The 12,586-nt window shown below is 41.0% G+C and overlaps 1 protein-coding gene across 1 annotated transcript; it reads left to right on the forward strand.

Annotated features, from left to right (window-relative positions):
- The first annotated feature begins 800 nt into the window (after positions 1-800).
- LOC6633499 (uncharacterized) lies at positions 801-12,342 on the forward strand. The gene is made up of 6 exons (XM_015170080.3): positions 801-974; positions 9,830-10,226; positions 10,461-10,577; positions 10,827-11,140; positions 11,691-11,850; positions 11,920-12,342. The coding sequence occupies exons 2-6, from the start codon at positions 10,015-10,017 to the stop codon at positions 12,080-12,082; spliced, it is 966 nt and encodes a 321-aa protein (XP_015025566.1). The 5' UTR covers positions 801-974; positions 9,830-10,014; the 3' UTR covers positions 12,083-12,342.
- Positions 12,343-12,586: the final 244 nt, after the last annotated feature.

The raw sequence follows: 12,586 nt of genomic DNA on the forward strand, positions 1-12,586 counted from the left end.
TGCGGTCGAGTACAACCGACTGCGTAATACTCTTTCAGAATAGTTGAAAACATCTTCAGCATTGCCAATTTGCCATGCCCCTTTAGAGGTAGCTAGTTAAAATAATAAATCTATAAAGGCCATGTTATATTCATAGCTTATCTGTATAGTTTATAAATAATGGTAAAACCAATATACTCGCTTTGTCTATGCGAAGTAGCATAAAAAAAAGCCACTTCAAGAAATCCCAGCTTGAATGAAAAGTTTAGATTTAAGCAAAGCACTCGTAAATGTTATTTATATGTTTGTTTTTTTTTTTTATGGCACCTCTTCTATACGATCAGAGCTTTGTTGTCTTTTGTCTGTGTGGGCCAAGTAGTTAGAGCCCATTTTTAATTGTTATTCATTTGGCCCACTGTCACTTTTCTTTGGCATCGGCGTCGGCAGCGACAGCGACAGCAGCTGCGACATTGTAAAAGTTGTTTTTAAGTGTTTTCACTTGGGCGATAAAGCAGCGTAAAGGTTGACGTTGACGTCGACGTCGACGTTGCAGCCGTTCATTCGGTAGCTTTTCAATAGCACTGCAGGCCGCCCACACGCACGCACACAAATGCAAAGCTGCCAAAAACATGCAGCACTTGTTGTTGGCAGGCTGCGCGGCGGCGTTCGCTGCCATTGAAGCGCAGCTTTTGCTTTTGACACATTTACGTCTTCGTGGCCGTCGTTCGTCGATCGTCGGCTTCGCTCAAACTTCGGCTTCGACTTCGGCTTTGGCAATGGCTCAACAGCTTCGCCTGCCGCCGCTTGAGGCTGCATCGATCAGTTGCTGTCTGTGGGCGGCTGCGTACGGTTCGTGCATTTCGTTGAGCTTAAGCAGAGCGCGCATGCGTATTGAATATTAACGTGATTTTCGGTCTTGATAGTTGTTGTGGTTATTTTTTGTGTGTTTTTTAAAAGTGAAACTGACCAAAACTAAAAGCTGCCGCTTGGCAAACGTAATGGCAAATAATTATTTATAATTGAGACTGGTTCTTAAAGCGCGTGTTGTTGTTCTTCTTCTTGCTGCGGCCAAGTGGCGGCCAGCGCTTGGCCCGGCCCATAGCTGAGATACAGATGCAGATACATTGATTATGGCCAAAGTGCTGCAGCTCTTATGGGCCCACACGGCCTCAACTGGCCGAGTTTCACCCAAAACGCTTGTGAAACTGGCACACACACACACACACACACACACACACACACACACGCGCGCGCGCGCGTCGACATGTCAACAGCGAACAGAAAAAGGAGAGACAATCGTCTGGGAATGGTTATGGGAATGCCGCAAGCCGCATTTGTCAACTGCATCGCATGTGGCAGCTGCAACAAGCCCCATCATTATGTCCCAACATTATTTATTGTTTATCACGAACTGTGCACAACCAGTTATCATCAACATTAACATCAGCATCAGCATCATTCCCAATTCCCCAATTCCCATGCCCATGATTAGCGACTCTGTGCGAAGTGCAGCCAGGCAGGCGCATTAAGTACCCTACCTCAACAGCGGTACGGCTATTGTTTCAGAGCTGTGCCTTTGAATCGGGTAGCTGCATAAATCGAGCCAAATAGTGCGATAAATAAGTTATTAAAATCTCAAAACGGTTGCAACCGACTTCGCAATACCCTGTTTATAGTGGAAGAAATGCAACGAAGTACGGCCAAAAATTGCAGCTGGAGACTGTAAAACTGTTAATCAAACACAATGAACTTCCAACTGTGACTTTCAAACTGCAGGAAGGGAAACTTAGCAATCAGAAGCATCTGAATGCAGTTTATATTGTGGCTAGTGACTCTCAAACTGTTTTCCCAAGTGAACTTGAAACTGTAGCAGTTCTTGAAATCGCAAAGGTAATGCAGTCGGCTGTGTTTTGTGTAAAAAAGGTAGCTAGAAACTGTCTCAATTGAGGCTAGTGACCATCAAACTGTTAGCCCAAAGCAGCGCATTTCAAACTGTGACTCCCAAACTGTATAAGTTATTGATGCATTCGACGATGTGCATAGTAAAAAGGCATTAGAGCGCATCTAAAATTGCAGCCAGTAGCTTTAAAACTGTCACCCCGAGGCAGTGCATTTCCAACTGTAATTTGGAAACTCTAGCACATAAGAATTACATTGATTTGCATACGAATTTTTCCTCCCCTAATTGCTGAAAAGAGTTCCACCTAAAATTGCATGCGAACCAATACACCTTTATTGACACTGCGTACAGAGTAAAACTATAAACTTGTTGAATCTTAACCCCACTCATTTAACTCGAACTCCGCTTAAGTTTTATGCGACTTACTCGAACGTGTAGCCTAATTGAAAAGTTTAGTGTAAAGGTTAAAAGTCTGCGTGAGTAGCGAGTTTCAAATTAATGACACTAGTTTTTATTTAACTAGCAGTTGGTTCGCATAAACTAACATATTTGAAGGCCAAACAAGAAATGAGAGTTATTGTCCGGCTATGAAAAATTAAATACCCTTCACAAGCATAATGCAATCATACGATTTCACATGATGCTTTTACAATACAGACGCGGCTGCTACTGATCTGATTATCTGTAAGGGTATCAAAAGGAGCGAGTCACTGGTTCAAGCCATAAGTTGTGAGCGGTAACAATGAGTTCTGCAATTAACGCTTGGCCTTTTGTTTCTTTAATGACTTTTAATGCATATTTTTTATTTAATATCGAGCCACAAAGCACATTAAGCTCGACGAGTGATAGCAATAAGTGAAAAATCTAATGAGCAATTACTCTTTTCGCAAAAGAACTTTAACTTACAACTAACAGAAGGCTGACGAGTTCGACAATCGAATGACGAGTGCCCATAACGAGTACATGGTTGAGCAATTACTCGCTCACCTTTTTTCAATCACAGAATTTATGGTCACAGTTGGTAGACAAAAAAAAAAGTAAATATCTGCAAAATTTAGCAATTGAATGACGAGTGTTTGCAACGAGTAACAAGCTTAACGAGTATGTTATTTATTTAAAGTGAGAGGATTTGCCGCATGAGTGGTTGTTCAATTTGCTAGCTTACGAGCTATATTTGTCTTTTAACTACAAAATATAATGAGAAAACTACAAAATCTAACGATAGAATAATATGTGAAAACAACGAGTATTAAGCTTAACGATTAGGCACTCGTTATTTATTTAGATTGAAAAGGACTGCCGCATAAATCATTTAATTTGTTAGTTATATCCGTGTAGTAACTGACATATAACTAGAAGACTGGAAAATTAAGCAATTCAACGAGTACCAAGCCTAACGAGTAGGTACTCGTTGCTTGCGTTGGCCGAACGAGTAACTGCAATATGTATGCCTAACCAATGCAATAACCAGTGCACTTATATGTCTGAAAATAACGAGTAACCAGTAACGAGTGTCAAGTCTAACGAGTTGACTCTCACTCGTTAGCCAGAGATGCTCATACAGAGACTAACTGATGATTGCAGCGTGTTCAAGTTTCGATTTCGATGACACCAAATTCTTGAAACGCGCTCTTGCTAAACATTTTCACACGCAGCGACAGAGCAACAACAACAACAACACCGAGTCAATTTGAACGAGTGGAGCGAATTTTATAGCCAATGCGCATTGGTAACTTCTGGAAATATGAACATGCCGCCGCACAGCACGAACAACTCCATGATCGAGCATCGCTTTAATCGGCGATTCGTGTCGACTGTGATGTGTGTGCTTAAGTTTTAGTTTTAGTTTCATGTCTCTATTTTTATTTTTCTTCTACTAAATGAAAAACAAAACTGGAGCAAATTAACCGAGATTAAAGCCCACAATTAAGCGTGCGCCCAATGTGAAAGTTAAAACCGCGAACTTGCAAACCAGTTGAGAGTTGGCAATTGTTGTTGCTGTTGGCGCATCTGCAGCTGCCACTTTTACTGCAGCAACAACAACAACAACAACAACAACAACGACGACGACGACAACTTGAAAGACAGGCAACAACTTTAGCGGGTCAACAACGAAACGTCAACGAATTTCGCCCACGGCCGAGTTTTGCTTGGCTTTTGTTTAGCTCATGCTTCACTGACCTATGCCAAGATAACGTGTTTGCAGTTCATGTTGTTGTTGTTGTTGTTGTTGTAGTTGCTGTTGTTGTTGTTTTTTATTGATGGCTCGCGGCTTATGCAAAGCTTTGCACTTTTGAACCCCACATGCGAGACTTAAGGCCCCCTAAAGAAAGAGAAATAAACTTAGCCAAGTTCAAGTTGACCAAGTTGCGTTTTTCTTAGTTATATCTTTCGCTGTTATACCCTGTAAATGGGTTAAAATAGCGTGCCTGATGAGCTAGGGGGCATGCGCTATTTCCCATTTCTTGACGCATAAAGTCCAGTTTTTGAATTATGTGTTTTTTGATATACATTTATTTTTATTCATAAATATTTATTTGTTTATATAGATTGATATTTAAATAAATATTTGCATACAATTGACTCTCATTTCTGCACAGTTGCAAAGTTTGAGAGTTCCATTTTCTATATAATTACCATCATATTTTTCATATAACATTTATGTATTTATAAATCTAGTCACTTATAACATTGAACTACAACAATAGACAAGTGCAAAGACACAAATTTGGGTTTTCTAACTGTCGTAAGTTCTCAGTACTCTGAGGTCAACCATCAGCTAATCTAGCTGAACTCGGGGACTGCAAGAGCTGGAGGCACAAAAATGGCTACGATTTTAAAGCTAGCATTAACTGAAACATATTCCGATTATCTCATTAATAGCTACAGGCTTACAGCTTTAAAAACTTGCATACTAAACCTATTAGTTATTCCGTCAGAGTACAGGGCATCTTCCAGTCCATCAGTTTGAATTTCTCACTCTATTTTCAGTTCGCGTTCAGTTCACATTCCCAAAAATGATATTGCACTAAATTTGGCGATTTGCATGCGATTTTGGCAACAACTTTAAAACTTAGATTTCGTTTTTGGGCTTGGTTCCATTGTGTCTCAGCCATTTCCTGCTGATGTTGTTGTTGTTTTTCGGATGAGACGGAAACGAGATTCGCATAGATCGTATAGTTCTGAGCAGGAAACACAGCGGAAAGCGCTCAACTATGAACTGTTATTGTTTTTTATATTTGCTGCGGCTTTAGCCCGGGTCAAAACGAGTTATTGTGTTGGTTTTTTTCCTGCTGTTTTATTTTCTATTTTTTTTTTTTTTTTAATTATGGTGTCGAGATCATGACTAGCTGATCTTAAATTCGGTCAGTTTGATCGCATCAGTTGGAAAGTGCATCCGGTTAACGAATGAGATCAGAAAACTTAGTTAGTAATTAGTAATTAGATTCGATTGGCCTAGGCTATAAAGCTGGTTAGGGTTCGGCTATTAATTAAAGCTTGTTAGGGCTCTGCGACAATCTGTAGAAAGGGAATGCGATCTCAGCTCGGGCAAGACTTTTGCTTTCCATCTATTCTCAGCTGTGCTTCATATTCCCAAGTCGTCCCGATCTGCGAGGAATTAAACTCATGCAAGTTTATTCCCATTCGGAGACATGGAAAATTAAATTTCAGCTTGAGCTGAAACAAAGCACAAAAGTTTTGTACATATATATATATATATATTTGTTTGTGTGTGTGTGTATGCATGTATTTATTTGTTTTTCGCTAGTGAGAAGCGGGTTGAACTTGTCGAAATCCCGTCCTAACGAGCACCTTCAACACACATGGTAACTACTGACATTACAGTCAGTCAGTCAGTCCGTCAGTCAATCAGTCTGTCAGTCGGTCCGTCAATCTGTCAGTCAGTCCGTCAATCAGTCAGTCAGTCAGTTAGTCAGTCAGTCCGTCAGTCTGTCAGTCTGTCAGTCAGTCAGTCAGTCAGTCAGTCCGTCAGTCAGGCAGTCAATCAGTCTGTCAGTCAGTCAGTCAGTCAGTCAGTCAGTCCGTCAGTCTGTCAGTCTGTCAGTCTGTCAGTCAGTCCGTCAGTCAGTCAGTCAATCAGTCAGTCAGTCAGTCCGTCAGTCAGTCAGTCAATCAGTCAGTCAGTCAGTCAGTCAGTCAATCAGTCAGTCAGTCCGTCAGTCAGGCAGTCAATCAGTCTGTCAGTCAGTCAGTCAGTCCGTCAGTCAGTCCGTCAGTCAATCAGTCAATCAGTCAATCAGTCAGTCAGTCAGTCAGTCAGTGAGTCACTCCGTCAGTCCGTCAGTCAGTCAGTGAGTCCGTCCGTCAGTCAGTCAGTCAGTCCCTCAGCCAGACCAATCAATCAGTCAATCAATCAATCAATCAGTCAGTGAGGACAAACAGTTTTATATATAGAAATAAGTCTTAAAGGCATTTTAGCTTTAAACTAGACAACTCTTTTAGCCATATTTTGTGTTGGCTGTCATTCAATTAGCCAGTGTTTGAGGTGTCAAGTGTTGGATAACTGGGCTTGACCAACACTTTAAGTGGCACCAATTTGCATGCGTGTGCGTGTGTGTAGGGGGGAGGGGCTGATGCGTGAAACAAGTTTCCATTGCCAACTGCCAGATGAAGATTTGTCATCGCCGGATTTTTGGCGCCGTCACGTTGCATGTTGGTTCACAGTTTAAATTGAAATCGCGCAAAAATCACCCAAAAGTCAACAACAACAACAACAACATCAACAATGAGCAGCACTTTCACTTTGGGAGCGCCCCCCCCCCTCCCACTCTCTCCCGATCTGTCTCCATCTAACCCCATTGTCCACTTGACCATTGTCCGCTTGCGTAAACTTTCGTGTTGCGGGCCTTGGCCAAAACCGAGCAGAAAATAAAAAAAAAACAGAAAAAATAGAAGAAACACACGAAAAAAAAATCCATAAAAAGTAAACAATGCAATATATTATGTGTAACATATATACTATATATATATATATCTATAACTCTATATATTTATACATGCATATATACTTTTTATATATAGTTATTTTCTTGGTACGCATGATAATCAGCTTTTCGATACACTTGGAGAGGGTATTGTAATCCCATCATGAGGTGTGCCACACATGGAGAGATAGTCTGAAATCGGCTATATATATATATATATACGTGCTTGATCGGCATTAAGAGTCGAACCGATATTGCTTTGTCCGTCCGTTTGTAAGCCAAGCGCAGTTTTAAAGAATTTTTATAGATCCGTTTTTCTGTAACATCCGGCATATATGTAGAGATCAGATATAGAATCGGATAACTATATCATATGCAATAATCGTTGCAAAATCAAGTTCTTTCCAGATATCTCAGATTCGACATACTTCTTATATGTCTGCAATATCTAATCAAGATCTGACAATTATAATATATCTAGCTGACATAGGAATAATTGGTCAAAGTTTGCCGTTTACGAGTTTCAATATCTTAACAAGATCGGATTACTGTTCTATAAGCAAAATACTTTAAATGCTTTTTGTTTCTTCAGATATTCGATTTCTATAATATAACTTTATTAAAAGAATCGGTTGATACATTTTTCTTATTATCCCAGATTACTCACTCTTATCCCGACTTATCTGGCGAAACGTCTCAAATCTGATTGATCGTAAATAAATCTCTCTTCTTGGTCACATTTCTGGCAGAGCATTAAATAGTCGGCTTGCCGTAGATGTTCTCTGTTTTTTTGTTTGATTTTCGGGGGCAACAAAAAATACAAATAAAAAATGTTGTGATTAGCATGTTTCGTGCGTGTGGACAATTCCGGCTCCTCCTCCTCAACCTCCATCTCCGCCTCCGCCTCCGCCTCCTTGAGCTCCACTCCAAGTGTAAAAAGTTTATTAACGGGAATTGAAAAGTGTTTCACATTCGACGAACTGAAAACAGACAAAAACTAAAAAAAAAAGGCTGGCCAGACGAAGAGCAGTTCGATAAAGATAAACGCAAAAAGAACGCGTATCTGCCGCAAGCCGACAATTGAATACCCTTCTACTTTGGATTTAAATGGGAATTCTTGTGGAAACAAAACATTTTTCAGCTCCCAAGGAAACGCTTTCTCTAAAAGTTATACAATATGGGATTTCATTGCGATATACATTGAATTTTATTTGAAATAACTTAAGAACTGAGAGATTTATTTGGAATATTATAATTAGACAGAGGAGAGAGACTTAAAGTTAGAAGGAGACGGCAAATCAAATGAATATATTGATGCCCCTTACCTTTCCTCAATATTATCCAAATATATTCGTCTAATGCCCCAAACAGTCTGTAGGAACTCGGGATCTATAAGAGCTAACGCCTGCAAATTTGGGATGTGGCTTCTCTTTCAAGTATCCAAAGTTTATCCTATATGCAGCCCATTGTCAGGGTGAAGGACTAGAGGGCAACTCGTAGTCGCGCCATCTGGACTCGACCATTAATAGCTCTTAATATAATTAAAGCATAAATCAAGCGCTTAAATAGCGCTATAAAACTGAGTCATTCGGTTCAGACTACGAAGTCAAGGTCAGGCTGAAATGTTCTCAACTCAAATATATTGTGCTCGATTCTCTTTTGTCTATCCGCGAAGCCAGTCACGGTTACGGAATGGTCTTCAACTTATTTCGATATCGCTTTGTTGCATCAAGGTTGTGGAACAGTTTTTTAAATGCATATTCATTATAGTTTATTCAACCAGATGACAATTAATTCGGCTCAGCTTTCGCTTACAATTTGTTCTCGATGTTACTTACGAGGGTTTCTCGTATAATCGCAGCTTTATCGAATAGAATGGAACCCTTAACTTGTTTAAATATATTTGCTAGACTAACTAGTTGAATATGTTTTCTCGTGAGATCATAAGTCTTTGGGCTTGGCTCTGTATCAAACTATTCCATTTCCATATATATATTTGACCCAGTATGAAACTAATTCAACCTAACCTAACTATTTCCAATCTCTCAATTAGAAATAAGCCTTGTAAAAGTTTGTCTAACCAATATATCTGGAACTTTAGACATTACATGCGGCTTGTAACTTGTTCCCAAGGTAACTCTTGACACTTGAAGTTCTAGATAGACCCCTTGGGTTTTCTAGGGAAACATAGCTTCCACCTCCCTCCAGCTCGCCATTTCAAATCCAAGGAGAACACAGCCTCTTTCTAATCCTTCAAATTTTGAACTACATCCTTGAATCCTTTGTCCATTATGATTAGAATTTTTCTATATGCATTTGTTTCATTTCACTTTACTAGCAGAAAATGCAATACAGGTTGTTCACCTTCTTTAGGCCTTGCGTAAGCTTCTAATTTGTTTTAATTTGATTTTTAGTTGGAAGTAATTTGCAATTATCTTCGAACGAATAATTGTATAAATGCTATAGCTTAACAATTAGTACCTGGCGATTATCATAAATGTGCAATTCGCTGCAATAATTTGTTGCATATTGAATCACATTGCGTATACGTAATGTATTGCACAATTATGTGTGTGTGTGTGTGTGTTGACTTAAAAATTAAAAGAACACGCTATCGAAATGACAACTGATTGCCTTTGGACAGGATAATTAGATGATGTGGCAAATAATAAGAGAGTTCAGTCAACGCCACGTCGCGTTTTTTAGCGCACGTGAACCGAGCAAAGCCTGCGGTATGGGGGGTGGGGGGAGGTGTGTGTGTGTGTGGGGTGGGTTGGGGGTATTGGCCATACCCAGAAATCGTTGTACACTATGAGAACGTTGCGATTGGTCTGTGAATGCGTTCAGCTGCTTGGGTCGGGCCTCCGGAAATTCTCAGCAATAAATAAAATATATGCTACCAAATGCTGGCCGCGAACTTGGCCAAACAGACGCCAGCTGCCAGTCACTAGACGCCGCGCAGTGGGAAGAACAACAATGGCATATTAACGAAATGTTCGTATAGTGTATCAAAAGTTCGAGCATTGAAAGGCGTGTGCTACGCAGCCTGCTGCTGCTGCTGATCGGCAGACAACCGGAAGACTTATTGGATGGAATGCCGCTTGGCATAGCTGATCAGCCGGACAGTTCGACAGTTTGTAGCAATTGAGTTTGAATATAAGCAAAGATTGAGAAAATAACTGAATCAAAATGCGACACAACTTCGAGATGAGCTGGCGACTCCAGCTGTTCGCCTCGATGCTGTTCTGCGCCCTGCTCGGCTATCTGAGCTCCTCGGTGGCGCTGGCCAAGCCCACGTTGTCGTTCAGCCTGCCGCACGGACTGCAAGGCTTTCCCTCCTTTCAGTCCTTTACGCAGCAGATCATCGAGCAGCGCAGCCTGCGTCAAATGAAAACCTACAGGTGAGTCCATGCCAACAATCGGTGGGATTAGTAAACAGCCGGCGTTCCGCCTATTGGCCAGGCCGATAGTTTCACCAGCTCTGGCCATTGTCATGGACGTCACGTCGCATCCATAATTGTAATGCCTCTCGGCTGGCCATGTGCCCATAAATGCGTGCACATAAATCGCATTACGCATCTAACTCAACTCTCCCTCTCCCTCCTCCACTCTCTCTCTCTCTCTCTCTCTTGCAGCGGGAAACGCATTAGCAACGATTCGCTGATCATGATATACTATCACGATCAGACCATTGCCGTCACGGAGCTGGGTCCACAGAAGCTGCTTCTCGGCTGTGAGCTGATTGAAATTTAGTGAGTATTATCGGAAGCAAACTAACGAGTAGCTACACTCGTTACTCGTTATCATTACACTCGTTACTTGATATTCATTAAGCTCGTTACTCGCTACGCTTTGAACTAGTTACTTATTCGCTTGTCACACTTGCTACTCATTACACTCGTTACTCGCTACACAATGCACTCGTTAAACATGTTACTTATTAATTTCCCTACTCTTTACACTCGTTACCTATTACATACGTACTCTTTGTCCTTTTACAGCAACGACAAGGAAGGCAAAATGCTGCTCAATGGCCTCGCCAAATACAATCGACCTCTGGAAATCAAATTCGAGGAAATGCTCAAGCTGATGGATCAATGCGAGCACGTCGACAAGCTCAGCTATGCGTCTAAGCTCAGATACAAGTCCAGCAATGAGGGCTCGGAACGCAGCAGCGGCACAAGCGAGTCAGAGGCCAGCGGTGCGGGCAACGACAGTTTGGGCGGCTCAGCTAATCAGGATGGTGTTTCGCTCAAGTTGGCAGCGAATATCTTTCCGCGCAGCCCCTTCTCGCTGCTAAGCGGCATTATACCAGGTAAGTTGCACTAGATTACTCTACCTTTTTGTAACGATTTGAACAAGAAGTCGTACACTAACAACTTGAACAACTCGCCAGTTTAGCTCACGGTTTGAGCATATAGTCAGTCTAACTAGCGAGTGCTAGTCTAGCAACTCGTTAGTTGTATTTCGCTCACTCACTAGTTTAACTACTCGTTAGTTTTGCAATTGGGCTAACCAACTTGTTAGTTTGTAACAACTTGCTTGTTCGTCTACTCGTCAGCTTATCCACTAAAAGATTCTTCAACTCGCTGGATAACTAGCTCGTTGTTAAGGCAGCGCCTTACCTTGCTGTTTCTATAATTTCTATATATAATGATTGGCTGACTCGCTAGTTTGTCCATTCGTTAGTTCGCCAGCTCGCTAGTTTGTCAACTCGTTGCTTTTAAAACTAATAAGTAAGGCAACTCGTTAGCCTACCAATTGCTATTTCAACATCTCTTTAGCTTATCAGCGCTTTGCTTAGCTTGTTCACTCGCCAAATGCCCTACTCGCTTATTAAAATCTCTCGCTCTCTTTCGAAACAGGCACCAAATGGTGTGGCACGGGAGATATTGCCGAAACGTACAGCGATCTGGGCAGCGAGATGGCCATGGACCGCTGCTGTCGCCAGCACGATCTGTGCCCCATCAAGATACGCGCCTATCAAAACAAATACGAACTAATGAACGACTCGCTGTACACCAAGTAAGTAATGAACGAGTATGCCCAAAAAGAGATGCCTGACTTATTTGCATTGCTTTCAATCAACTATAGATCGCACTGCATTTGCGATGACATGCTGTTCTCGTGCCTGAAGATGACCAACACGTCGGCCTCCCAGCTGATGGGCTCCATTTACTTCAACCTGGTGCAGGTGCCCTGCCTGGATGGGCGAAGCAATCAATACAAGTTCCGTGCGGCCAAGGAGGGTTTCTAAGAGCGGCTCGGGGCGGCTTTACTGTGTGTGTCTTATATATTATATATATATATATATATATTTTTTTTTTTTTTGTTGCTGTTGTCTAAGTTTTGTACGTTTGGGGCTTGTACATAAAAGTTGGGCGCTACTTGAATTATTTATTGAACCACTTAGCTATACGAAGGTGTTCGCAAATGCAGCGAATGACGGACAGTAACACTTCTAGATGGACAAATACGTATCGAACGCCCAGTTTATTAAATACACACATCCATATATATATATGTATATATATTTTCATATATATAGCTACGTGCGTGTGTATATGTGTTTGTTTGCATGATGTTAGGTTTACATAGTTTAGTAGTAGTAGGCGTTATATTCTTATATATATTATGCATAAGGCAGCAAATGCTGCGCGCTTGTTATAAATACATATCAATATATATATATACACATATATATAGACATATATAAATATATCTATATATATATATATATATATACGTTAATGGTTACAAT

The sequence above is a fragment of the Drosophila virilis genome, chromosome X (assembly GCF_030788295.1).
Source record: "Drosophila virilis strain 15010-1051.87 chromosome X, Dvir_AGI_RSII-ME, whole genome shotgun sequence".
Taxonomy (NCBI): Eukaryota; Metazoa; Arthropoda; class Insecta; order Diptera; family Drosophilidae; genus Drosophila; species Drosophila virilis.